Raw genomic sequence first — 24,938 nt, forward strand, 5'->3', positions numbered from 1 at the left:
CTCCCTCCTTCCAGTCTCTCCTTGAGGTGATAAAACTTTTATCTTTTTATGGAAACTCCACCTTCAGTCCCCCAGCCCACCTCCAAGCCACCTATTAAAATTGGTGATGGAAAAGAAGAGAAAATGAAAAGGTCTAAAAAAAATTTTTTTTTTTTGCGTGATAATTATTAGTGAGAAAATGGCTTCATAAGTGACTTTGGTTTTACAGTTATAGAATCTAAGAGTCTGAATTGATTAGATATTTTTGACCTTGGGGATTCAAGTTATCCAGACATGATGATTGAGAATGTCAAGGATTTTCTAAGGCAGTTGTTCTCAGAAATTGGCATTAGAATCACCTGTGGCAAGGAAGTCCCCCCCACCCCCCCACAGTGTCTCTGATTCAGGAAGTCTGAGAATCTGCATTGCTAACAAGTTCCCAGGTGATTCTGATGCTGCAGCTCCAGGGACACTGAATATGTGTATCAGCACATATTTTGTGCATTGTTAGTAACCTTTCAATTACAAGTAATAAATATAGTATTTACTATATATTTACCAACATCCAAAGCATTTAATTTAAAAAGGAATGCAGGTGCCTGGCCTCCAGTTAGCATGATTGATAGTTTAGGTACAGAGGATAGTTTTAGTCAGGAATTTTGAATGATAGTTTCGTCTCTAAATATCGTTCATGGAGGGCATTCATAGTTATTTAATCCAATTTTCCTGTTATTATTTTAATGGCACTGATGCAATTTTCAGGTTGCTTCAGATGACCTAGAGCTTAACCTGCCTTCCCAGTATTAACACTTGAAAATTTTTTTGCCACAAGATTTTTCACTTTGTGTGTTATCACCTTTACCAACAACAATGAAATAAAAAAATTCTCAGAATTTTCTGCCAAACGTTCTGATTATAAACAAGCACTTTACAGAATTTCTGAAATCCAGGACATTAGAATAGGTGAAGCCATTCAGCTCTTTTTTTCTTTCTTTTGCCTCTGCCTTTTCTTTTTCATTGTGGTACTGGTGGCACAGTGGTTAAGAATTTGGCAGCTGAGCAAAAGTCGGCAGTTTAAATCCACCAGTCGCTCCTTCAAAACCACGTGGGGCAGTTCTACTCTGTCCTATAGGGTCGCTGTGAGTCAGAATTGACTCAACGGCAATGGGATTTTTTAAGTATATATGTAACAAATAATTTTTCTTTTCAATATTCTTCACATGTACAATTCAGCAACGTTAGTTATGTGTATCATGTTGTTCAACCATCACCATTATGTTTCCAACTTTCCCCATTATCCTCAACAGAAGCTCAGTGTCCCCTAAGCAGTGAGTCCCTCTTCTCCTCCCTCTCACCCACCCATGGTTGTTGTTGTTAGTTGCCATGGAGTCATTCTGACTCACCTAACCATAACCCACCCCTGGTAACCATTAATAAACTTTGGTATCTATACATTTGCCTATCCTAGGTATTTCATGTAAGTGGGATCGTATGAGAGTTGTCCATTTGTGGCAGACTTATTTCCCTCGGCATAATGTTTTCAAGGTTCATCTATGCTGCAGCATGTATCAGGACTTCATTTCTCTTTTTGTATGTATGGACCACATTTTATTTATCCATTCATCTGTTGATGGACACTCAGCCAGTTTCCACCCTTTGGGTATTGTGAAAATTCTGCAATGAACATTAGTGTACTTAACTCTTTTTAATTGACCTGCTTGCTGTATATGAATTACTGATATTTTTTTATCCTGAAGTTCCAGCATTTTATAACATATCTTGTCAACTCTTTGAGGCTTTGTTGTAAAAAGAACTAATGGCATAAATTCACAGTAACCCTAAATGAGTTTGGGCTGGTGGGGTGGGGGCAGGAAGAGAGTATATGTGTATGTGTGTAGAAGTGGAGATGGATGCAGGGTGAAACTGGGAGAACAACAAGGAGAAAAGAGGAAATACTGTTATCTGAAGTGATTAAGGAAAAGTGATGTTTCCAAAAGGTGGAGCAAAATCACTGTATTAATTAACTGTGAAAACATTCACAGTTACAGTATAGGGCCAGGGGTATATGTAAGAGAATTATGAGATAAACAGAAATAACTGTCTTAAAATTTGATTTAACAGTAAACAAGAAACCTTAAAAAGAAACATTTACCCTTTTACTGTAATCTTGGCATGGGGTAAGGGTTGGAGGGAAGGAAATTTTATATTAAAAGGAATTTGATTGATATTCTATGTAAAATTGAAATAGCTAAGTTCAAACCCATTCAGATCAAATGTACATTAAATAATTGAGTTAACTGAATTAGGCAGGGTAAGGACACATTGATTTTCAATGGTTTTGAAAATTGGTCCACATATCATTGTTATGCTTTTTGTTTGTAAACTTCAATATTTATTAAGTTTCCACAGTGTGTTCTCCCCTGAAATGTCAAACTCTCTTAATCAGAATGAGGCTGGAGAATCTAACACTAAGGTACATATCTATTTTCTTTTAAAGAATTGATTTTATGGTGATTTTTTTTCTTCATATAGTTAAGAGCCTTCCAGTCCCATTTCAAAACATACTTGTTTTTAGAACTCTTGTTCTATGAGATTCTGCATTACTATAAACACAAAAACCGTTGCCCTCAGGTGGATTCTGACTGATAGTGACCCTACAGGACAGAATAGATCTGCCCCATAGGGTTTCCAGGGAGCGGCTGGTGGATTCGAACTGCTGACCTTTTGATTAGCAGCCAAGCGTTTAACCACTGCGCCACCAGGAATCCATTCTGAACACAGTGGGCTCATTTTCCCTATGAAATATTCAAATTCTATCATCATGATGTTAACATTGCAAAAGCAAGTTATTAAACAGAATGAAGCCAATTTATCAGCAATATATGGGGTATATGCCAATATACAGTGATTAAATAGAAATTAAAATGAATGCAGGGCATAAACAATATATTGGCTTGGTTTGGTTTTTAGAACCAGTAACAAATCACTGCTAAGTTCTCTTTATTTATTTTTTTCCTACTCTTAATCAAGAGTGGAAACCCAGTTTGAGGTTTATACATTGCTGTGAACCTGAACCCTATTAAAAAAAATTTTTTTTTAAATGCCCATTCAATTGCCCCATGGATTAACTTCCTTGTCTATCTCCAGGACAAGTAGGCTACATGCAACAATGTTTCACCTACTTCACCCACTAGTTGCCAGTTGGCTGTTGGCCTCCACACATATCTAGCAGGGACAGGGCTAGAGCAAGAGAATGGTCCATTGTTTTGGATCTATACAAACCTAATACTAGAATCGCCATAAGGGTTATCCAATATAGTGGTGACTTTTGTGCATCCAGTAAAGTATAAGGTTAAAAGAAATACAAGCTAAACAAATGAGCATAAGTTCTATTGATCCTTTGGCTTACACAGTGAATAAAATATTACCTTTGGAACTACCCTGACATTTTGTTATAAAGGTTGAAGGAAGAAGTTTTCAAGGTTGTCTCGTGTTAAAATTGCCTTGGGGTTGGTTGAGTGTCGTATGCAAGAGGGTTCTTAATGAAATCTGACCCACTGTGATTTTCAAAAAAATCTTGTATTCCTAGTGAAAAGATTACTTTTTAAGATTATTAAAACTCTTTTTCCAACTGAGGTAGTATTCTACTTTAGCTAATCAATACAGCATCGTTCGCACAGATTTTGAGGACAATGAATCAAACACATTTTTGAAAAAGGAAAAAAAAACTATTACTATTTAAGAATGACTTATTTGTTAGCTGAATACCAATCACTTTTTTGAGGATAGATTTAGCCAATAACTGAATTTTTTTATTTCTTTTGTTTTTTTTTTTTGAAATGACATTTGAGTACATTGATTAGAGAGTTTGACACTTAGACATATTTGTGTAAGTAGTAATTTATTCATCATCTGCATGTACTTAACTGGACATTATCATGATAAACCAAAACCAACTGAGTCCATTCTGATCCCAAACGACCCTATAGGACAGATTAGAACTGCCCCTTAGCGTTTCCAAGGAGTGGCTGGTGTATTTGAACTGCCAACCTTTTGGTTAGCAGCTGATCCCTTAACCACTGCCCCAGCAGGGCTCCCCTGTGTACATAGTGTTTACAAAATAAGTATTTTCTTCAAGTGATTAGTAATCACTAATTAGTATCTCAGTAACTAAAACAGTTACTGAGACATTCTATTCCCCTTTGCAAAAATCCTCATTATCCATATTGTAAAGGCCAGCTCGTTCAAGACCCACCACAATCTTGCCCCAAGAAAGCTCCAAGATTTATCTTCCATGACTGCCCTGTTCTTAATGCCTCAAATTATTAAGATGGTTTGCTCTTCCCCAAACACATCTGAGTAGCACAAACAGTTAAGTGCTCGGCTGCTAATCGAAAAGTTGGCAGTTCGAATCCACCCAGAGGCACCTCAAAAGAAAAACCTGGCAATCTACTTCTGAAAGATTTCAGCCATTGAAAACCCTATAGAGCACAGTTCCACTCTGAAATACATAGGGTCTTCATGAGTTGGATTCACCTAGATGGCAACTGGTTTTTTGTTTGTTTGTTTTGTTTTAGACATACCTTAACCTTTCCTAGTACCTCTTACTTACCCTTTGTTCATGCTCTGAACAAATATTCTTCTCCCTTGTGCTTCCTCTTCCTTGATCAGTTTTCATGCATCCATATCGTAATGTCTAGGTCAAGAAGACTTTATGAAGCTACATGATAGAGGAGTGAGGAGAGACAGGTCCCCCCTGGGTGATGTCAGAAATCAGCTCAAAAAAGGCAGGTACTGAACCATTCCCGAAGACAACTCATCAGACATGGAAGGGACTGGACAGTGGGTAGGAGAGAGATGCTGATGAAGAGTGAGCTATTTGTATCAGGTGGACACTTGAGATTGTGTTGGCATCTCCTGTCTGGAGAGGGGATGGGAGGATAGAGAGAGTTGGAAGCTGGCAAAATTGTCGCGAAAGGAGAGACTGGAAGGGCTGACTCATTAGGGGGAGAGCAAGTGGGAGAACAGAGTAAGGTGTATATAAACTTACATGTGACAGTCTGACTTGATTTGTAAACGTTCACTTGAAGCTCAATAAAAGTTAATAAAAAAAGGCAGGTACTTAAGAAAGAAATTTAGTCTGTGGCTGTTTTGTGGATGAACTTCTTATACATTGCTTTGCAGGATCTTCTTGAACTAGACTCAGTGGGGCCTTGCGTGACTTTGTATTCCCAGTGTTGCCTGACACAGTGCTTAACCACTTGGTAAAGGAAGGAAAAATAGGCCCACCCTTCTCATTAATCCTCACAACAGCCTTGATGTATCCAGGTTATTATCCCCTTTCTCTACAAGACAAATGCATCAAAAAATATTTGTAAGTGAAAGTTGTTAAATTCTAATATTTGATGATCTTTTGGCTCATAGCATCCTTTAAGTTACTTTTCTTTAGTGGAAAACACCAACAATGAGAGAGAGGGAGAAAGAGATAGAAAGACACACAGAGAGAAAAAGAGAGAGCAATTATCTATAATCCCAACCCTGGCAAGGAATCTTTTTGGGCAAAGTAGAAAAAGGCATCTCTTCCTTTGAACAGGCCCCAGCCCTCTGCCAAAGTTCACCAGTTAGGCGGTGGAGCCCACGGTGAGTTTCAGCTTTCTTTACCCTCTTAGGCAGACCACAACCTCTACAACTTTTCATGGAGACCCTGTTATGTAGCCTCCTATCTTTTAATACATAAATATTTTAAAGGGTTTGATTCAGTCTTGCCAAAATGCCCTCCCTAAGATTATACCTAGTTGTACTCGCACCAGCAGTGTATTTCCCATAAGTAGGTTACTCCCCCCTCAACTTTTTTTCATTTGCCCCATTTTTCTTGAAAAATCACCAGTTGGTACCAAAAACTGGATTGCTAAATTCTTCAGTAGGGATATTTCAGTAATTAGCACATACATGCTCCAACATAAAAGACATCAAGTTAGATATAAAGAATTCAGACATGAAACCAAAAGAAAATGAGCAGATTTCTTTTATTTGGGGACTCAGTGTCAGGTTTCTGTAGGAAACTGTGTTTATGAAGCAATCTGAGAATAACTGTTGGTCTGAAGTATTAGTAATTAATGCAAAAGTACCTAATTTTCTTGACTGCTTATTGTTTAATAAAAATGTATTGAAGAATCATTATGTACTAGGTGCAGGAATACCGTGGTGAGCAAAATTACATAGAATTGCATTTATGAAGTTTACGGTTTTAGAAAAGGACAATGAAGGAATAAATAGGCAGATAAATATGTACTTACAAATTATGATTAGTGTTAAGAATGCACTTAGGGAGATGAGACTGAATAATAGGGGGGACTTACCTTCCATGGGGCATCCAAAAATCAGCTTTCTTTAAAGCTTACATTTAACTGAGATCTGAAGAATATGAATAGGAGCCAGCCAGGCAGAGAGTGAAAATATAAAACCCTAGGCAGAGGAAACAGTATGTATGAAGACCCTTAAGAATAAGCTTAGTGAGTTCTAGGAACTCAGCATCTTCTGAGTTCTTGTTGGAAATGGCAAATTCTCATGCCCCCCCCCCCCCATGGATCTACTGAGTCAGAAACACTGAGGTGGGACCCAGAAATCTGTGTTTAGCAAGTCTTCCACGTGATTCTGATACGTGCAGCTGTTTGAGAACCCAAACCAAATAAACCTGTTGCCAACGAGTTGATTTCGACTCTTATGACCCTAAAGGACAAAGTAGAACTGTCCCATAGGGTTTCTAAGGAGTGCCTGGTGGATTCGAACTGCCAACCTTTTTGGTTAGCAGCCGAACCCTTGACCAATGTGCCACCAGGGCTTCTGGTGGAGTGGTTTGAAAACCACTCCCTTATTTTTTGAGCCGTGTAGTGGAGGAAGAACACAGGACAGTACCTCTACTCATGGGCAAAGGCAGTGGCAAATGTAGGCATAGGCATTCAATCCATTGGAAATACCTTGTGAATTCAAAGCTAACTCTCCTTGTGGTTATGGATTATTATTCATGTTTAAATAAGTAAGAAGATTTCATTAACTGCCATTTCACTTTACGTTTCCTCACATATAATTAAAATTTATCAGAAAGAAAATATTGGCATTTCTTCTGTTTCCTTAGCAGCCTAAAAGCATGTCCTGCTCAAATGAGTTATTTATACTCATTAGAGACCTTTTTATTTTAATCATGCATATTTCCCATTTAGCCTCTGTAAAAAAAAATTAATGAACTACCTTTTTAATTGTTTTAATTATGTCATTAGTCATTAGAAAAGCTCTGGAAAGCTTTTTTTTTTTTTTTGGTTGCTTGTTTGCTTTTTTTTTTTTCTTATAAAAGGGAACTAATTAGCAGTAGCTCAGAGTTAGGATTATAGAAATGAGTTCCCAAGGAAATTAAAGTAACTAAGATTTCTATAACTTGTTCTTCTAAATAAAAGCCTTTCCTTTGTGGTTCATTCCTTCTTGTTTCTCATTTCCAAATTATATTTGTGAAGGCAAAATGCACATGCCTAGAAAAGAAAGAAATAGATACCATTAGAATGGTGAAGTTATAATTCAGCGTTTATTTTAAGAACGTTGAGGTTATAAGCCTAATAATGAGGTTATATCCTGTGACTAAATATGAAGAGTTATGATTGATGCAAAGGGGGAAACATTACCAAAGAATTTACACTTTTATGTTTGGGCATGCCTTTTTTTTTTTTTTTCAATAATAGGAAGAGAAACAAGATATAATTTTTCATAAAAATATGAAGGTGTTTTATGGGAAAAACAAAGCAGTTAATTGCTATTTTTTAGTGCCACACCTTTGGAAGTGTGGTGAGTCTGAGAGGAAACCATAATTAAAATATAATTAGTGGTAGTTGCTTGGGAAATAAAAGCACCCCAGGTTTCTTCAGGCTTACAAACATCACATGGTTTCCCTAAAGTCTTTTGCTTTTAATTTAACTTACCCCAAGTCACGCTGCTGATGCTACATCTCGGTCATTAATACTGAACGTTTCATTATTTATGTCCTTATTCAGTTTGCTCATCATATGTGATCATGCCCAAACATGAAAGCTTACAAGAATTGCTCTGAAAACTGAAAGCAAGGAAAACAATGAAAAGAAACAGCATAATATTTTGCCTTCAGGCTACCACAGTAAAAACTGATACTGGAATGGAATGCAGTTGCATGTCTATTAAAAAAAATACATGTTTCAGTGGCATAATTTATTGTTGAGAATGTCTCTACCAGAGGTACTGTAGAGATTGTACTCATTCAGTCTGTAAGTTCCCTCCACACAATTCCTCAGTATTTGGCAGAAACCAGGAAGTCAACATTATAGAAAGGGATGTATGTCCCAGTTTTGTTGGAGATCTATGGCATAGCCCCATATTGTCAGTAATGAGAAGTCATGTAAGAAGCCTCTTGCAAAAATAAAGCCTGACACCTGAAGTCCAAGGCTAAAAGAGGTTGGGAAACGAGATGAGGTAAGGAGGTATAGCGAATGTTGTTGGTACCCAGTGCAGATTCATTGACTGGGCTCGTGCACCCATCCTCAATAACTCTTGTGTTGGCTGCTGTCTTAGTCATCTAGTGCTGCTATAACAGACATTCCTCACGTGGATGACTTCAACAAAGAGAAATTTATGCTTTCACAGTCTAGTAGGCTACTAGTCCAAATTCAGGGTAAGGCTTTCTCTTCTTGGCTCTGGAGGAAGGTCCTTGTCATCAATCTTCCCTGGTTGAGGAGGTTCTCAGTGCAGGGACCCTGGGTCCAAAAGACTTGTGCTCCTGCTCTTCACTCTTGGTGGTACGAGGTTTAAGAGACTATCTGATCTTGTAGATCTCATCCATTTAACTGCCACTAAATCCATCTTATTAACATCACAAAGATAGGATTTAGAACATATAGGAAAGTCACATCAGATGACAAAATGGTGGACAATCACACAATACTGGGAATCATGGCCTAACCAAGTTGACACATATTTTGGGGGGACACGATTCAATCCATGATAACTGCAAACGGCTCACGTTTGCACCCTTTTCCAGAGAACCTTCCTTAGCCAAAAGGAAGCTGTACTAGTTTTCTAGGGCTGCTGCAACAAAGTACAACAAATTGGATGGCTTGAAACAACAGAAATATATTCTCTTACCATTCCAGAGGCTAAAAGTCCAAAATCAAGGTGTCTTTACAATCAGTTTCTTCTAGAGTCTCTGAGGAGGAACCATCCCACGCCTCTCTCCTAGAATCTGGTGGTTGGTTGTCTGCAGTCTTTGGTGTTCTTTGATAGTAACAACATAACTCCAATTTCTGCCTCCATCCTCACATGCTCTTTTCCCTGTGTATCTCTGTGCCTGTTCCCAAATTTTCCTTTTCTTATAAGGATACGAGTCCATTGTATTAGGACCCACTCTAATCTAATATGACCTCAGTTTAACTTGGTTGCATCTGAAAAGACTATTTACAAGTAAGGGCATATACACAGGTACCAGAGATTAAAATCTGAACATATCTTTTGGGAGGACACAATTCCTTTTACCCAATACTAAAGCCTCCTTGCCTGGGAAGTTGTGCCACCCCTTTTCCCCCAAGACCCCCAGATTTGATTAACACTGGGATACCAAAGGACAGCCTCTTTGTTGCAAGATGGGGTCAACCTATGGGCAGCTCCCTATGGAGCTAGGCTGATGCTGGTCTCAAGCTGACACCTCCTTGCTTAGCTTTCTTGCCATGTCTTCCTGTTTCTCTCATTTTCTTTCTCTTAAGAGCGTTCGCTCAATAAATCACTTGCACAATAAGCCCTATCTCAGACTCTGCTTCGCTGGAACCCGGCCTAAGACAGTAGGTATCTGAGACAAAAGCTGCACCTACATCCCGGGCACCACACCAGGCAGAGAACCAGAGTAAAGAGCCAAGAACTACAGTTAACAGTGGAAGTCTCCAACCCTGATGAATTTCATGAAGGGCTTACCTACATTTCATCTTGTGTTCCTTTTTAATTGGTCCAGCCACATACCCGTGGCAACTAATAACATCTGATAAATTTCAGATGGCATTGGATCCTCTGGACAAAGCAGGGTATAGTTCCTGGCTCTCTTGACCCCAGTGGCAGGTACTCACTCCCATCAGGATGATATAACCAACCAATTGTGTGGAATCAATTCCAACTCACAGAGACCCCATGTGTTGTAAAACTGCACTCCATAGAGTTTCCAAGGCTGTGACCTTTCAGAAACAGGTGACCAGGCCTTTCTTCTGAGGCATCTCTGGGTAGGTTCAAACCACCAACCTTTCAGTTAGTAATAGAGCACTTAGCCACTTACGCCACCTAGGGACTCCTACCCACTAAACAAACCCACTGCCGTCGAGTCGATTCCAACTCATAGCGACCCTATGGGACTCCTAGCAGGTTGATATTGTTCTTGTTGTTAGTTGCCTCGAGTCAATCCTGACTAATGGTGACCTCATGTGTTAGAGTAGAACTGCTCCATAGAGTTTTCTAGGCTGTGACCTTTCAGAAACAGATAGCCAGGACTGTCTTCCGAGGTACTTCTGGGCCACCAACCTTTCAGCTAGTAGTCGATGATGTACCCACCCAGAAATGCAGAAGCTGCAAAACACAGCCTTGGCTGTACCTACCCCAGTTCCTAGGTTACTGGGTTCTGGAAGGCCTTCCCTGACCCAGGTCTAAGAGCCCCAGTACAAGTACTAAAGACCTCTATTTGCAGGACAAGCTTTGCTTTTCCTCCTCCTCCACTTGTCACTACTAATCCAGCATGAAGAATCCTGGGACTTTTCCTAACACCTCCCATTTTGGGCTATTTTTTTTTTAAGGGCCTTTGTTCACAACCATTTGTTCAGTAAGGTTTTATTGTAGAGAGAAATGCACTTAGTCACTACGTAATTTTTCCAGGTAGCATTTATAATGCAAACTTCTCTGCCCAGGGAATAGAGCCCTAAGATGACATTTCATTGTCCGACCCTACTAATTTTGAATTCCTGGTAAATGAGATAGGACCTCTACGAAATAGTAGGCTAAGATTTCAGGAGGAATGTTTAATATCCCTAACAGGGAAAGTTTTTCAGTTTCTCGGTAGCACTATTTATATGTAAATACTCACAAATGGTGGATCTGGCAGAGCTAATTTAAGCATCCCAGCGTCTCTTCTCTTTCTCCCTTGTTTGTGCGGCTACTCCTGCTGAGCCTTTCTTGGATTGTTGTGGACCTCCACCACCCCTAGACTTTCTCGCCACCTACGCCCTCATCTTGTTTCACTTCCCTCATCATTCAGTTTAGATTCCATGGTCTGCTTTTCAATCTCATTCTAACTATACTTTAAAGTCCCTAAGTGTTTGTGCCACCACCATCTGACAAAACCCCAAACCTGAATCAACTACTTTCTCCATGCATGCATGGAATACTGTCGAAGAAAGTGAGAAAACAGGACAGATTGAATCTGCTTAAAAAAAAAAATTATCTCTGGCCTCAAAAGGGCTGTCAACACTATCTAGCAACCTCACTGCATTTTTTAAGTCAAGTTCTTCTCACAGTCTCTACCACAATAAATTCGAATGTTCCCACTTACCTCCAATCCGTGTTTTCATTCAATAAATATTCATTGCACACCCATTCTAGTCCAGATCTCCTGCCTCTTACTTTACAGAGGAAATGAAGGCGCTCAGACTAGAATTCCCTCAACTTACTGTTTCCAAACCTCCAAACTACCTCCTGCGTCTTTCAGTAAGGATCGTCTCTTAACTGTCAAGTCAAAATCTCTCCCCTAAAAATAATGTTCCCTTGTTAATAGACAGGGAGTCCTGGTGGAGCACTTGACTGCTAACCGAAAGATCGGGGGTTTGAACCTGCCAGCCGCTCCATGGGAAAGATGTGGCAGTCTTCTGTAAAGAGTGACAGTCTTGAGAACCCTATGGGCAGCTCTACTCTGTCCTACAGGGTCACTACGAGTCAGAATCTACTCAATGGCAGTGGTTTTTTTGGGGGGGCGGGGAGGGATCGTTAATAGACAGTCCCTTTCTTTTGTTGCAAAAGTGGTCAGTGACCATAATTCTAAAATATATACGTGAACAAACCCTTACTACATGAAGATAAGCAAAGTTCTGAGAGGCAGTTTCATTTTATAAGAAGAAAAAGCTTGACATATCAGACTTATATATCATTCTCAATCAGTGCTTTTATATCTCTAATCAGACAACATTTAATGAAGTGAAAATTCTGCCTGCATGAAACTGGTCATAATAAAATTAGGCTTGGTTTGTTCTTTCGCGGCGAACATATTCCAGATGTTTCCAAGAAAACCACAGTATAATGACTCCCTTTGATGCGTTCTCACTTGCTGCTTCCAACTAGAATAAAACCTACTGAAATCCTGGTAGCATTTCAACTGGCACATCATATTGTTCCGAGTTAACTGTACTTTTAGACATTTTATGTGTAATGTTTAATAATGTAAAAATAAATTTATATGCATAACATTAAAAGCTCTGATATTTGAAATATAGTCAACCTCAATGCTACATGCATTTTAATGACACGGTAACAGTATGTTCATTTTTTACATAATATTTCTTGTGATTCAACGTTCTGGGGGCAATGCTTCTTGTTCGGCACACTTCTCGGCATTGACAACCTACATCAGTGAGCCATCTGTAGTGATATGGCACTGCCAGCAGAACCTTAGGTAAAATACCCAAGTGAAGATCAACTAGGGCCCTTTCCTGCTTCCTTTTCCCTTTCCTCTTTTCTACCATCAGTTAGCTTCTTTCCTCCAAAGCACCCCCGCCCCCGCTCAAATTATCTCTTTTAGCAACTTTTAGCAATTCTCTTTGCATGAGGGAAGTAGGGGGAAACTTTGGTGCAGTATCTCAAGGGAAGAAAGCACACTGGGGTACTTTAGCCAGCCAGAAATCATCATGATGGTACCAAGCACAGGAGGATGGAGCTTTTAATGTTACACGTATAAATTTATTTTTGCATAGAGTTTCCAAGGAGCACCTGGTGGATTCAAACTGCCAACTTTTTGGTCAGCAGCTGAGCTCTTAACCACTGGGCCACCAGGGCTCCATTTTAACCAGAGATCAGTTAATAGGACTTCTACTATAATGCTGAGTAAGTGCAAAAAAAAAAAAAAAAAAAAGACGAAGGCTCAAGATCCCACGACAATGTAGAATTGAGAGAGGGAGAAAATTTAAAAAAAAAAAAATTGAAAGAGGGGAAGAGAGGATGTTGCGATTAATTATGAGTAATGAAACTCATTTTTCAACCCCTTTCACCCTCGGAAACATTGATGCAGGATTTAATTTTGTGGCCAGAACTTTGGGGAAGGGAGTGAAAATCAAACTATTCTAGTGAGGTACATTGCAACACGTACATTCTCAGAACTAAAAGAAGCAGAAATACAGATAAGGCTTAACTGGGATGGGTATTCAACTCAATGGCTGAGAGCCACACTAGGCTGTCTTGCCATCTCTGCAGTGGTCTTCCTGTTTATCACATCTTATTTATTTGTGGTTGCTAAAAAAACATGATCGTATCCAGAATAGTTCCGTTTTATAATCGTCATCCTTGTCCGGCTTGCTGTGCTTCCCCATTGACATTTAAGAAATCGTTATATAATCTTTCTATTATGTAAAACAAAACGATTATGGTTCACTTCCTTTTAGAGATATGAATTCATGTTTATGGATTTTGGAGCCCTGGTAGCACAGTGGAAACCCTGGTGGCTAGTGGTTAAGTCCTACGGCTGCTAACCACGCGGTCAGCAGTTCGAATCTGCCAGGTGCTCCTTGGAAACTCTATAGGGCAGTTCTACCCTGTCCTGTAGGGTTGCTATGAGTTGGAATCAACTTGACAGCAATGGGATTATAAGGATTTTAACCACCTTTCTCCATTTTAACCACTTATTCAGACTCTTAATTCATGTATTTACTTATAAGGAAATGAAATAATAATATTTATTATTACCTATAAAAATATTCCTTAGTTTCAGACAGATTCCAATGACATTCTGCAAACATGAATTTGAAGATATTTCACATATTATGTTTTGCATATGTGTGATCAGGTTTCTTTCTATATTCTTTATTCTTATGTTTTGTTAATATATAATTCACATACCACAAAATTCACCCTTTTAAAGTGAACAATTCAGACGTTTGTATTGTATTCACAAGGTTGTACAACCATCACCAATATCTAATTCCAGAACATTCTCATCACCCCCTAAAGAAACACCATGAATTTTTTAATACAATATTTTAATGTCCACTTTTTAAAACTGTAAGCTAAACGGAGTGATTATCACAATGTCTTGTATAATCTAAGAAATAGGCAAGTCTTCTACTCCATACAACACCACATTTTTTTATTAACTTTTATTGAGCTTCAAGTGAACGTTTACAAATCAAGTCAGTCTGTCACATATAAGTTTACATACATCTTACTCCGTACTCCCACTTTCTCTGCCCCTAATGAGTCAGCCCTTCCAGTCTCTCCTTTCGTGACAATTTTGCCAGCTTCCAACTCTCTCTGTCCTCCCATCCCCCCTCCAGACAGGAGATGCCAACACAATCTCAAGTGTCCACCTGATATAATTAGCTCACTCTTCATCAGCATCTCTCTCCCACCCACTGTCCAGTCCCTTTCATGTCTGATGAGTTGTCTTCGGGGATGGTTCCTGTCCTGGGCCAACAGAAGGTCTGGGGACCATGGCCGCCGGGATTCCTCTAGTCTCAGTCAGACCATTAAGTCTGGTCTTTTTATGAGAATTTGGGGTCTGCATCCCACTGATCTCCTGCTCCCTCAGGGGTTCTCTGTTGTGCTCCCTGTCAGGGCAGTCATCAATTGTGGCGGGGCACCAACTAGTTCTTCTGGTCTCAGGATGATGTAGGTCTCTGGTTCGTGTGGCCCTTTCTGTCTCTTGGGCTCTTAGTTGTCGTGTGACCTTGGACAACACCACATTTTAATGGTGAGATATTCAGGTTTATTTGAGAGGAAAACACCATTCTTATTGGAATGTACATACTGGCTCCTTCCATTTGGGGTAGGAGGTAATAGGAGGGGTGCAGATGAGTTCAGGGTAAACACTGGTTTTATCAACATAATGAACCAGACAGAAAACTAATACTGGCCCAGATCAAGCAAGTGAAAACAACACGTATAGCCAAGTAAGCAATGCTGTCCTCGTGCACAGACATTGCATTACACAAATTGTTCTCCTAAGTGAGGGAATTCGTCCCTTAGAAATTGCTCATTGGAACATTTGGACATCATGCATCATGTTAAAGATCCATAAATGTCATCTCAATAGGGTAGATATGATGCATGGTAATATCCTTCCCATATCTGCATGGGGTTCTTCCACTCAACAGATTGTCATGATGCATTGCATCAGAGAATCCTGCTCTAGTGCTTCAAAGACAGGCGAAAAGCCCCGTGGGAGCTTTCCTAAGTCATTGCTACAAGGACTAAAATACTTGGAAATGAAGAAGTCATTCTTGGGACTTGAGAAAATACTGTACTCTCTAAATGGAACTATTTATTATATGATTGGTGCAACGTTTGAGTGCAACATTTTATGATTGAGTATAGCTTTTTATTATAAAAATGAGGATCCATTTCTGGTTGTGAAATGAATAGTTTAGAATCTACCAGTCCTATATTTTTCACAGTTACTTTATCAATCCAGAATTTCTTTGGAGTGGTATATAATATAGTAGTTAAGAACATGTACTCTGGAGGCCAACAAATCTGGGTATGAATCCCAAACCCATCAATGATTACCTGTGGGAACTTGAACAAAGTTTAACCCTTGCAAGTTAGCTTTCTCATGTGTAAAATGAGAATTCTCCAACTATCAGCCTCATAAGGTGGCTGTGTAGGAATAAGTTCGTGTAAACGTTTAACACACTCAGCTGCTAACAGAAAGGTTGCAAGTTGGAGTCAACCCAGAAGCACTTCAAAAGAAAGACTGGCATCTACTTCCAAAAAACCAGTCATTGATAACCCTGTGGAGCACAGTTCTACTCTGACACATGTGGGGTCACCATGAGTCGGAGTTAACTTAACAGCAACTGGTTAATGTGTGAATAGACCTTATTAAAGCATTAAGCACCTAGAAAACTCTTAATAAATATTAAACAACAACAACAACAAAAACCAAACCTGTTGCCGTTGATTTCGACTCATAGTGACCCTATAGGACAGAGTAGAACTTCCCCATAGGGTTTCCAAGGAGCAGCTGGTGGATTCGAACTTCTGGCCTTTTGGTTAGCTGCTGAGCTCTTAACCACTGTGGCCACCAAGACTCCCAATCAATATTAGTTATTATTCATTAGTTAATGATTTTTCATTGCTGTAATACCACCATAATGGAGAAAATATCACTGACACTGCACCCCAAATAGAGTATCTTGTAATTCCCATGTGTCTATATTTCTTTGCTTTACATGTTCTCATCTTCCAATTAACCCTTGACTATTTCACGCAGGTACTTCGAGGAGAAATTGCACCTCTTAAAGAGAATGTAAACCATGTCAATGACCTTGCTCGCCAGCTCACCACACTGGGCATTCAGCTCTCACCATATAACCTCAGCACTCTGGAAGACCTGAACACCAGATGGAAGCTTCTGCAGGTAGGCTCATTATGAACATTAGTGTTCCTTGTTACAATAAAAGAATATACAGATAAAGCTTGTTTGGAAGGAACAATAAAAGTGATATTTTCATTTGATTTTCCTGATAATATTTTGTGAGGGTGGGATATTTTAAATTATTTAATAAGTCCCTATTATACTTTCCAGTCTAATAATATTAATTTCTGTAAATGGCTGAAAGTCAGACTTTAGTATGTTTTACAATAAACATGGAAGATAATGCTGAATCATGATTGAAGAACTGAGTTACTGGCGTAGTTACTTTGTACTATTATTGCTTGGATTCTTAAGACATCTTTCCTTTTGGAATCTTAATAGAAACAAAAGTCAACAATAAGACCCCTTCTAAAATCTCTTGAAGAAAGAACATTTTCTCACAAACCCACACATGGAAGTTTTTCATAGACTTGCATAATAAATACAGGAAATATAAGTGTATCCAAGGTCATTCTCATGTATCCAAGCTGTAGAGCCTTGAGCTAATTATTTAACCTTTCTGTGCCTCAGTTTTTCATCTGCAAAAGAAAGATGGTGGCAATAAAAGTTTTTACAGCATCAGTTTATTGTTAAAATGGATAAGTCAAAATATTTGTAAAGCGCTTGGAACAGTATTTGTAACGTAGTAAACGTTTTATAAATTCTAGCTCTTGGTGTTATTGCAGTTATTACTATTACAGCACACAGTTTTTGGAGTCAGATTTACTAGGTGAGTGACCTTGAGGTCACTTAACCTCTCTGATGGTCAGGTTCATCATCTGTAACAAGGGTGCTGTAATATTAAACGAGATAATTCATATAGAGTTCTTCCTATACTACCTGGCTCATAAACCCACCCACTGCTGTCGAGTCAATTCTGACTCATAGCAACCCTATAGGACAGAGTAGAACTTCCCCATAGAGTTTCCAAGGAGCACCTGGTGGATTTGAACTGCCGACCTTTTGGTTAGCAGCCGTAGCACTTAACTACTCCGCCACATAAGAACTAAAAAAAAAAAAAGGTCATGATGGTGGAAGAAGTGTGACTATATGTTACTACGTGCAGGACACTGCATTACACCCCAGTGCAAACACAGATCCATTTCAAGGTAACACCAGAAGTGCCAGAGTTTGTAGGTTTCTGAGAATGCAGCCACCAATCTCTTGCCCATTGCAATGGTTTCCTAAGAGACTACAATGGGCTTTCTTGCCTAGAGGGCTAGGATGGCAAGAGCAGAAGCTCATAACTCCACTTGAGTGTTTTTCTCCTGAAAACTAGTTTAACCATAGAATTAGAAAATCGTTTTCTCTCCTTCTCCACTTTCATAGTATGCAGATAGTATGCTCCTAAGGACAGAGTGAAAACTGGGTTTGAAATATTTTCTTTTAGTTTCTATGAGAAAAAAAATGATAAGCCAGATTACTTTTCCTATCGGCAGTCCGTTTAAGGGTGTGATTGAAAGTCCTATTAAAGAATTGCTAGATCTTTAATAAAAACAAGTTCCAAATTCAAGATCTCTTGAGATCTCATGTAATTTAATTGTGATCGCATTGGATAGTTTTTGAATATTTGTATGATTGATTATTATAAGTGGCGGGACCAAAGCAAGGCAATAGAGTTAAGCAATTATATGCTTTTCTGTGTCTGTTTGTACCAGAGTGGTTGAGTACTACGGAAATCTTCTCCGTTTCATCCTTAGTATGTTTTTCATTTTAAGCATAAATAAGAAAAGTAATAAATGTCCAAATAAAACGAGCGGCCACATTTGCTCCATTTAAGCACTCTGGAACTATGTCTTTAAATTTTCTTTTGGAGAGCTGAACGATACCATTTGTTTTCAGAAGGAAGTGCAAGGTTTGTGACTATGGCATGTGAATTTACAAATGAAGCCAAAAGATTATGAATGATAGGAAAAGTACAAAAATAACATTAATACTAAGTGATCCAGTCTAGTTGCACTATTTGTTTAGATGTAAAGTATGAGAAGTATTAATAGCTTCATTTTCATCCATTCGTTAAAATGAATAAGAACTTGGTTATAAGTACGTGCAAGGAGACCGTGTGATACAACAAAAAGCGCTGTAGTGGATATTAACTCTATGGCACTGGGGTCTGGGGAAGTTCAAACAAGCTCAGCTATTGTTTGCCCATGTTATCTTGTGAAAGCCATTTAACCTCTCTCAGATTCAATTCTTTCATTTGTAAAATGAGACGATTATCGTAGATAACAGCTAAGGTTACATGCAGTCCAATCCTTTGATCCTATAGCAGCATATCTGGGGGACATTCACATATGACAAAATTTAGCCTAGAATCAATGAAGTTGTTTCCTATATTCGTAATGCAGATGTGGTTTCTTGGAATTATACTTCTCCTTCCATAACTCTAACTTTTAAACCCCTCATCTCAAAACCCACATGTACACAGCCTCCTCATATTAAATATGCAAAAGTCAGCTCAGTCATTTTGTGCTGTAGGCTCTTAATATAGCAAATTTCATATGTTTCTATTTTTGAACCTGACCTTACGCAGTCATGCATAGGAGGTGTTTTTAGCAGAAAGCTAATCAGTCTAAGATTTTGGTTTGTACACAACAGAGTCAAGTTGATTTCATTCTTTTCTTTGACCATAATGCTAACCACTCTGCTGTATTATAAATGTGAGCCCTGTTCAGAAGGGAAAGAAAGCAAAACAATGGAGCTCACAGCAAACAACTTTGTCCCCATTACTGGAAGAGTAACTCATACATCCTGTCTGGGAAATTTTACATTTAGAAGAATGTATTTGAGACTAAAGCATGATTCAGCTTCTGTGGAGGGACGCTTGATCCCACCATCATTATGACATCATATTTCTATAAAGATAATTTTACCACTTGCAATGTTACATCAGTTGCTAAAACCATGATAAAAATCAAGTGCAAGTTCATCTTTGGCTCTAAGGCAAATTAAGGTCTAGAAATGGAGTTGGAGTAGTGGGAAGGCAGATATAAAAATGTGACAAGACAATTAAATTTGAACAAAGCAATGCAATAGGAGTAATAGAGTTACGTACTACCACACTATGTCTATTTGGCATCAGGATATCCTGGGTTTTGTTACATGATCCATTAATTTTGTTTTTAAAAGACACCCAAGCTGGGTTTTTTAGCTCTATTTAGTATTTCAGTTAAAATGGCAGAAACAGGTAAACCATGTAGCTGTGAACATCGACAGTCAAGTAAGACCCAGTCGCCATTTACCTGTACATAGAAATTGAGTGCATAGAAAGTTCTAAGTTTATTTTGAGTTCCCCAACAGAAGTCTAAGAGTCATTGGTTTGCCTGTTGGAACTCTTTGTGGAAATAAAATCCAATTTTAGCCCTCAGAGTGGACATATTTTCTGGATGTTTCTACTTGAACAGTTGACAATGTGTTCATCATGTAGGAAACCATCATTCCTTGCACTTACAGAGAGTTTCATGTACATTATCTCATTTAACCCTCACAACACTATGACTATGTGTTATCGTTATCCATTTTACAAGTGAGGAAACTGAGACTTAGAAACTTGAAGTGACATAATCACAGTCACACAGCTTGTGTCAGTCAAGATCTGAATTGGGTCTTCTGAGCCGCAACCCCCAACAATTTTTCCCCTTTTCTAAAACATATGTATTGAGCTTAACAAATTCCTACTGTAAAGCTATTTCAGGCAACACAAACATAAAATACTTCAGTTTTTCCATGCTGCTCCCCCCGCCCTTAATCATTCTCAGGGATGTTAACTTTGAAATCTTCCTTTTACAAACCAAGGGATTTGTGAGCCCAGTTCAGTGTACCACTTAAAATCACACCTGTAATTTCAAATATAAAATTATAAAGCATTATATTCCTCACTTTGTTTAAGTATCAGCAGTTGTACTAAAATCATCCCAAAGTGATTTTAATGAGTTAGCTCTTAAAGCAGAACCAGTGCTCATATTTGATCAAGTAAAGTTAAACTGACGATAAGTCTTTCTAATTTTGAAGAGATACACAGACATTAAGTGTTGTAGTCGTGCTCTTTAGTCACAAAGCACAAGCACTATGCGAGGGAATGTTCTATCCATTTCTCGGCACTAATGAGTAAACCCACAAATAACAGCAGAAGCTGCAAATAGACTTTAATATAAAGAGTGCATACTTTATCGACCTTAGGGATGTACCAAATATAATCACTTGTGGAAAAAAAAAAGAAGAAGAATATGAAAGCATTTCCAGGTATAAAATTCTTCATAAATGTTAAAGAACTGTGTCTTGAATTACGTATGTTTTTTTTTTTGAAGGTTTCCTAAGATTATTCATTCCAAAGCATCTATTGAGCATCTATTGTATACCAAGCAGACATTGTAATTGTTCTGTCTGGTACAAAGACATACTGACCAGAACCCCCTTTATTGCTGATGCCATCTTAAGAAAAGATTTATAGATGGGTTTTCTTTTATTGCTTCCAAAATGGCCCTTTCTTCCTCCCTTTATCCATGGTACAGACTATATATATATAATTAAGGCAGTAATGTTTTTAAAACAATACCTTGTCAGAACTCTGGTCTATAAAATTGTCAGTAATTTCTGACTGGGAATTTGGTCTACGTAAGCATATTAATAAGATTTGTGAGAATACATGGGGTCATGGTTGGTCAATAGAAGTGTTTTCGTGGCTTAATTTTTTTTTTTTTTTAGTTTTTTTTAATTCAAACTGAGCAGTGAGATAGGTTTTATAGGGAGGTCATCTACCTGTATTATCATCATTCAACACAGGATTTGAACCTTAAGATGTGTTGACGTATTTCAACATTTTTCCCACACTCTTTTTAAGGCTCCTATATGAATCGGCTTGCATTGATTATAGGGTCCTTTCTAGGCAAGGAGTCTGGGTAAACCACACCATGTAGTCTTACCGATATGCGGATCTGTTTCTAACTGAGGGTAAGGGAAAGGCATCCAAACTTCCTTCCCTTCAGCTTTGCTAATGGTTGGTTCTCCCGAGGCTGTTCTAGCATGCTCTTTTTGATTTTTTTCTTTAGTAAGACCCAAAATGGAACTGATAAGAAATTGGTTAAGTCTAAGGCCATTCTTTAAGGAAATATACTTTCCTACTTTGGTGGTTCTCAAATTTTAGTGAGCACCAGGGTCACCTGGAAGTTATGTCAAAACACAGATCTCTGGGCCCCACGTCCATAGTTTGTGATTCAGTAGTTCTAGGGTGGGGCCTGATATTCTGCATTTCTAACAAGTTCCCGAGTGACACTGATGCTGCTGATCTAAGGAGCATACTTTGAGAACTATTGTTGGACGTTAAGCCAGTTTTAAGAGGCTAAAAAAAATCAATTCTGTAAGACACCTTGAGGGGTTTAGGATCTGATCAGATAAAATAAGTATGACGCCATGCGGAAAGTTCTGTACTAAAGGGATGTTACCGTACTATGGGAACATGAAGACCCAAGCACTTAATTTTTATGCAAAATGGAAAGAGGAAGGTGAAGAGAAGCTTTCAGTAGACTTCTAGAAACATGATTTGCTGCTATATGGATTGATATTTATTATATTTTAAATCATTTGGTCTGGAACTGTGCTATCCAATATGGTAGCCATGTATGGCTACTGAGTCCTTGAATGTGGTCACTCCAAACTGAAATGTGCTATAAGTATAAAATATATAATGTACTTCACGCTTAGTAGGAAAAAAAGACTAAAATATTTCATTAATATTTTAACATTGATTACATGTTGACAAGATATTATTATGTATTTGGTTAAATAAAATATGTCATTATAATTAAGTTTACCCATTTCTTATGGTTATTCAGGCGTGAGAATTTGGCACACATTTTCTTGAAATGAACAAGCTTGTCACTTCAAGTAGAACAACCGACGATATTTATTTCTTTTTACTTTTTTACGTGTGTCTACTAGAACATTTAAGATTACATATGTAGCTTTCCTTGTATTTCTATCAGACGGCACTGGTCTAGAATGTAGTTCTTAAAATTTGGCATGGACAAGAATCACCTGCAGAGCTTCTTAAAACACTCCCCCCCCCAGAGATTCAGGAGGTATTGGGTAAGGCCTGGGAGTCTATATTTCTCTCAAACTCCCAGGTGATGCTGTTAATCTGTGACCACACAAAAAAGTATTGTTTTCAAGCTATGGATCATAGAATTTTTTAAGAGAGATCTATGAATATATTTTGCATCAAGCATTGTCTGTAGCCTGAATATATAATTGTCTTGTCCCTGTACAACTATTTTTCAGAAGAAACTAAATACAGCTGTGTTAATAAACTCTTACAGTTATTTATCAGCTAGTTACCTTTTTTTCAATCAACAGATACTAAGTAGTACTTCTATCATGTGGTCATTCACCAATATGTGGAATATTAATAAAGAATCCACATATTGAAAAGACTGGAAGCCACTACCCAAAAATATTACAGCAACATGTAGGAAAAAGTACCTCTAACTCATTATAAATTGGAAGTTGCTCCTATAAAAAGATTTAAAGTGTAACAGCTAGCATGATGTGTCCACTGGCAGGAGTTTTTAAAAAGCTGATGGTAAAGGAAATGAAAAGAAGAAAGAAGAGTGTGTTTGTTTTAGAAAAGGTTAGGTCACAGAAGGATTTGTTGATATTAGGAAGAGAATGACCCATGAAAAAAGGACAATTAAAGTTCTAGGAAAACATCTTTTCAGGAGGGAGAGAACCATCATTTATACTTAACCTCATCTCTGTAAAAAAACAAAAAAAGGGAGGACATGAGCAAGGCCTTTTAAAGCTTTGAAAGGGGAGGATGTAAATCTGAATGCCCAGGATAGTTAATATGCTGAGGTAGAAGTGCACTGTCAAGCTTAAGGACATTGTCCTCAATCAGTGTGGTTTCCAGTGTATAGTTTTGTTTTTTTAAACAACTAATTGTGCGTTACGCAAGAGGAATGATACTTAAATTGCCTAGGTGACCCTGAAAGTAATGTGACATGGATGTTCTAGAGTATATGCTACTCACCCCAAAAGAAGAATGGTCCAATTTTCAAGGCCATTCTCTGTCTTATAAAAATGGCATCAGGATGCGTGGGAGTTATAGAAAGAAAAAGGAATGATGTAGGCACTGTGGCCATCCTGTTTGCTAAAGTAATCAGTACTCAGCAGAATACTTGAGGGAGAACCTTTGTAGATCTCCAGGATTCTCTCTGTGTGAAGCTCTCTTCTCTCTGGCCTTCTGTCCTATGAACTTTAGCTGCTTCAGTCTCCCCAGACTCTCAGTTCCATCTCCTCAACTCAGGGAGTCTGCCAGGGTCTTCCTGAGTTCTTCTTCTTTGTTCTGTGGCCTGGAAGTTCTCTCAAGGAAGTTAGCTAGGTCACTCTTAGGGCTCACCCCTTCTGTTTTCTGACTCTCAGGGATCACTGTCCTTCCTTGTCTGACGCTCATAGCCTTATAATCTATGATGGTATATATTTTGTCCATGTTTTGGTTATTTCAGGCCAGAGGATAGATTTGTTCTTTGTTACTACAACTTGGTCAGGAGCAGAGGTCCTAAAACAGCTTTTGGAGCACTGATAGTTGTTTTTCTTTTTCTCCTTGATTTGGGCATCATATGCAAAGGTTGGAAACCCTGGTGGGGTAGTGGTTAAGGGCTACACTGCTAACCAAAAGGTTGGCAGTTCGAATCTACCAGGCACTCCTGGGAAACCCTATGGGGCAGTTCTACTCTGTCCTTTAGGGTCGCTATGAGTCAGAATCGACTTGATGGCAACGGTTTTTTTTTTAATGCAAAGAATATCCAAGGAAAATAGGTAATTAGCTGATAATCTGCAATCCTGCAGACACTGTGACTAAAAAATATGTATATATATGAGGGATAAAATGGGAATGAAGTCTTTAGAAATCAAAGAAATATTTGAGTTTAAAAAAATGAAAGACAATTTTTTGCGGGCATTTTGAAGAGCGAATGAAAATCTTATGAAGTATTCATTAGGCTACTTGACTGCTTGATCTTTATGTACTACCTAATTTCTAATTTGTTTATTTTCATAAGGAACTAGTTTTGCTAGTTCTGAAACTAGCTACTATGGCCATCCATATAAGAGTTTTATTATTCTCTTTAAAAATGTAATATGTTCCTATTATATGTGCTTAAACAGACTATTTATTTACAGATTTATTTTTGTGTCCCGGTATCCTGATATTCCTTTTCAGAAATGTACATGTTGTTACGGGTGTTTAAAATTGCCATGATGCCCGTTTCCCTTGCCTTCTCCCTTATTCTCAAGTGATATTCGCCCT

The 24,938-nt window shown here is 38.3% G+C and overlaps 1 protein-coding gene across 12 annotated transcripts in view; it reads left to right on the plus strand.

The window, feature by feature from the left end:
- Positions 1-24,938, plus strand: part of DMD (dystrophin) — a 2,447,064-nt gene that overhangs the window by 2,082,815 nt on the left and 339,311 nt on the right. For all 12 annotated transcript variants that reach the window (XM_049872854.1, XM_049872851.1, XM_049872858.1 and 9 more), the window contains one exon: positions 16,493-16,639. In XM_049872854.1, coding sequence (XP_049728811.1) covers positions 16,493-16,639 — 147 coding nt within the window. The remainder of the gene's footprint in view (positions 1-16,492; positions 16,640-24,938) is intronic.

Source organism: Elephas maximus, chromosome X, assembly GCF_024166365.1.
Source record: "Elephas maximus indicus isolate mEleMax1 chromosome X, mEleMax1 primary haplotype, whole genome shotgun sequence".
Taxonomy (NCBI): Eukaryota; Metazoa; Chordata; class Mammalia; order Proboscidea; family Elephantidae; genus Elephas; species Elephas maximus.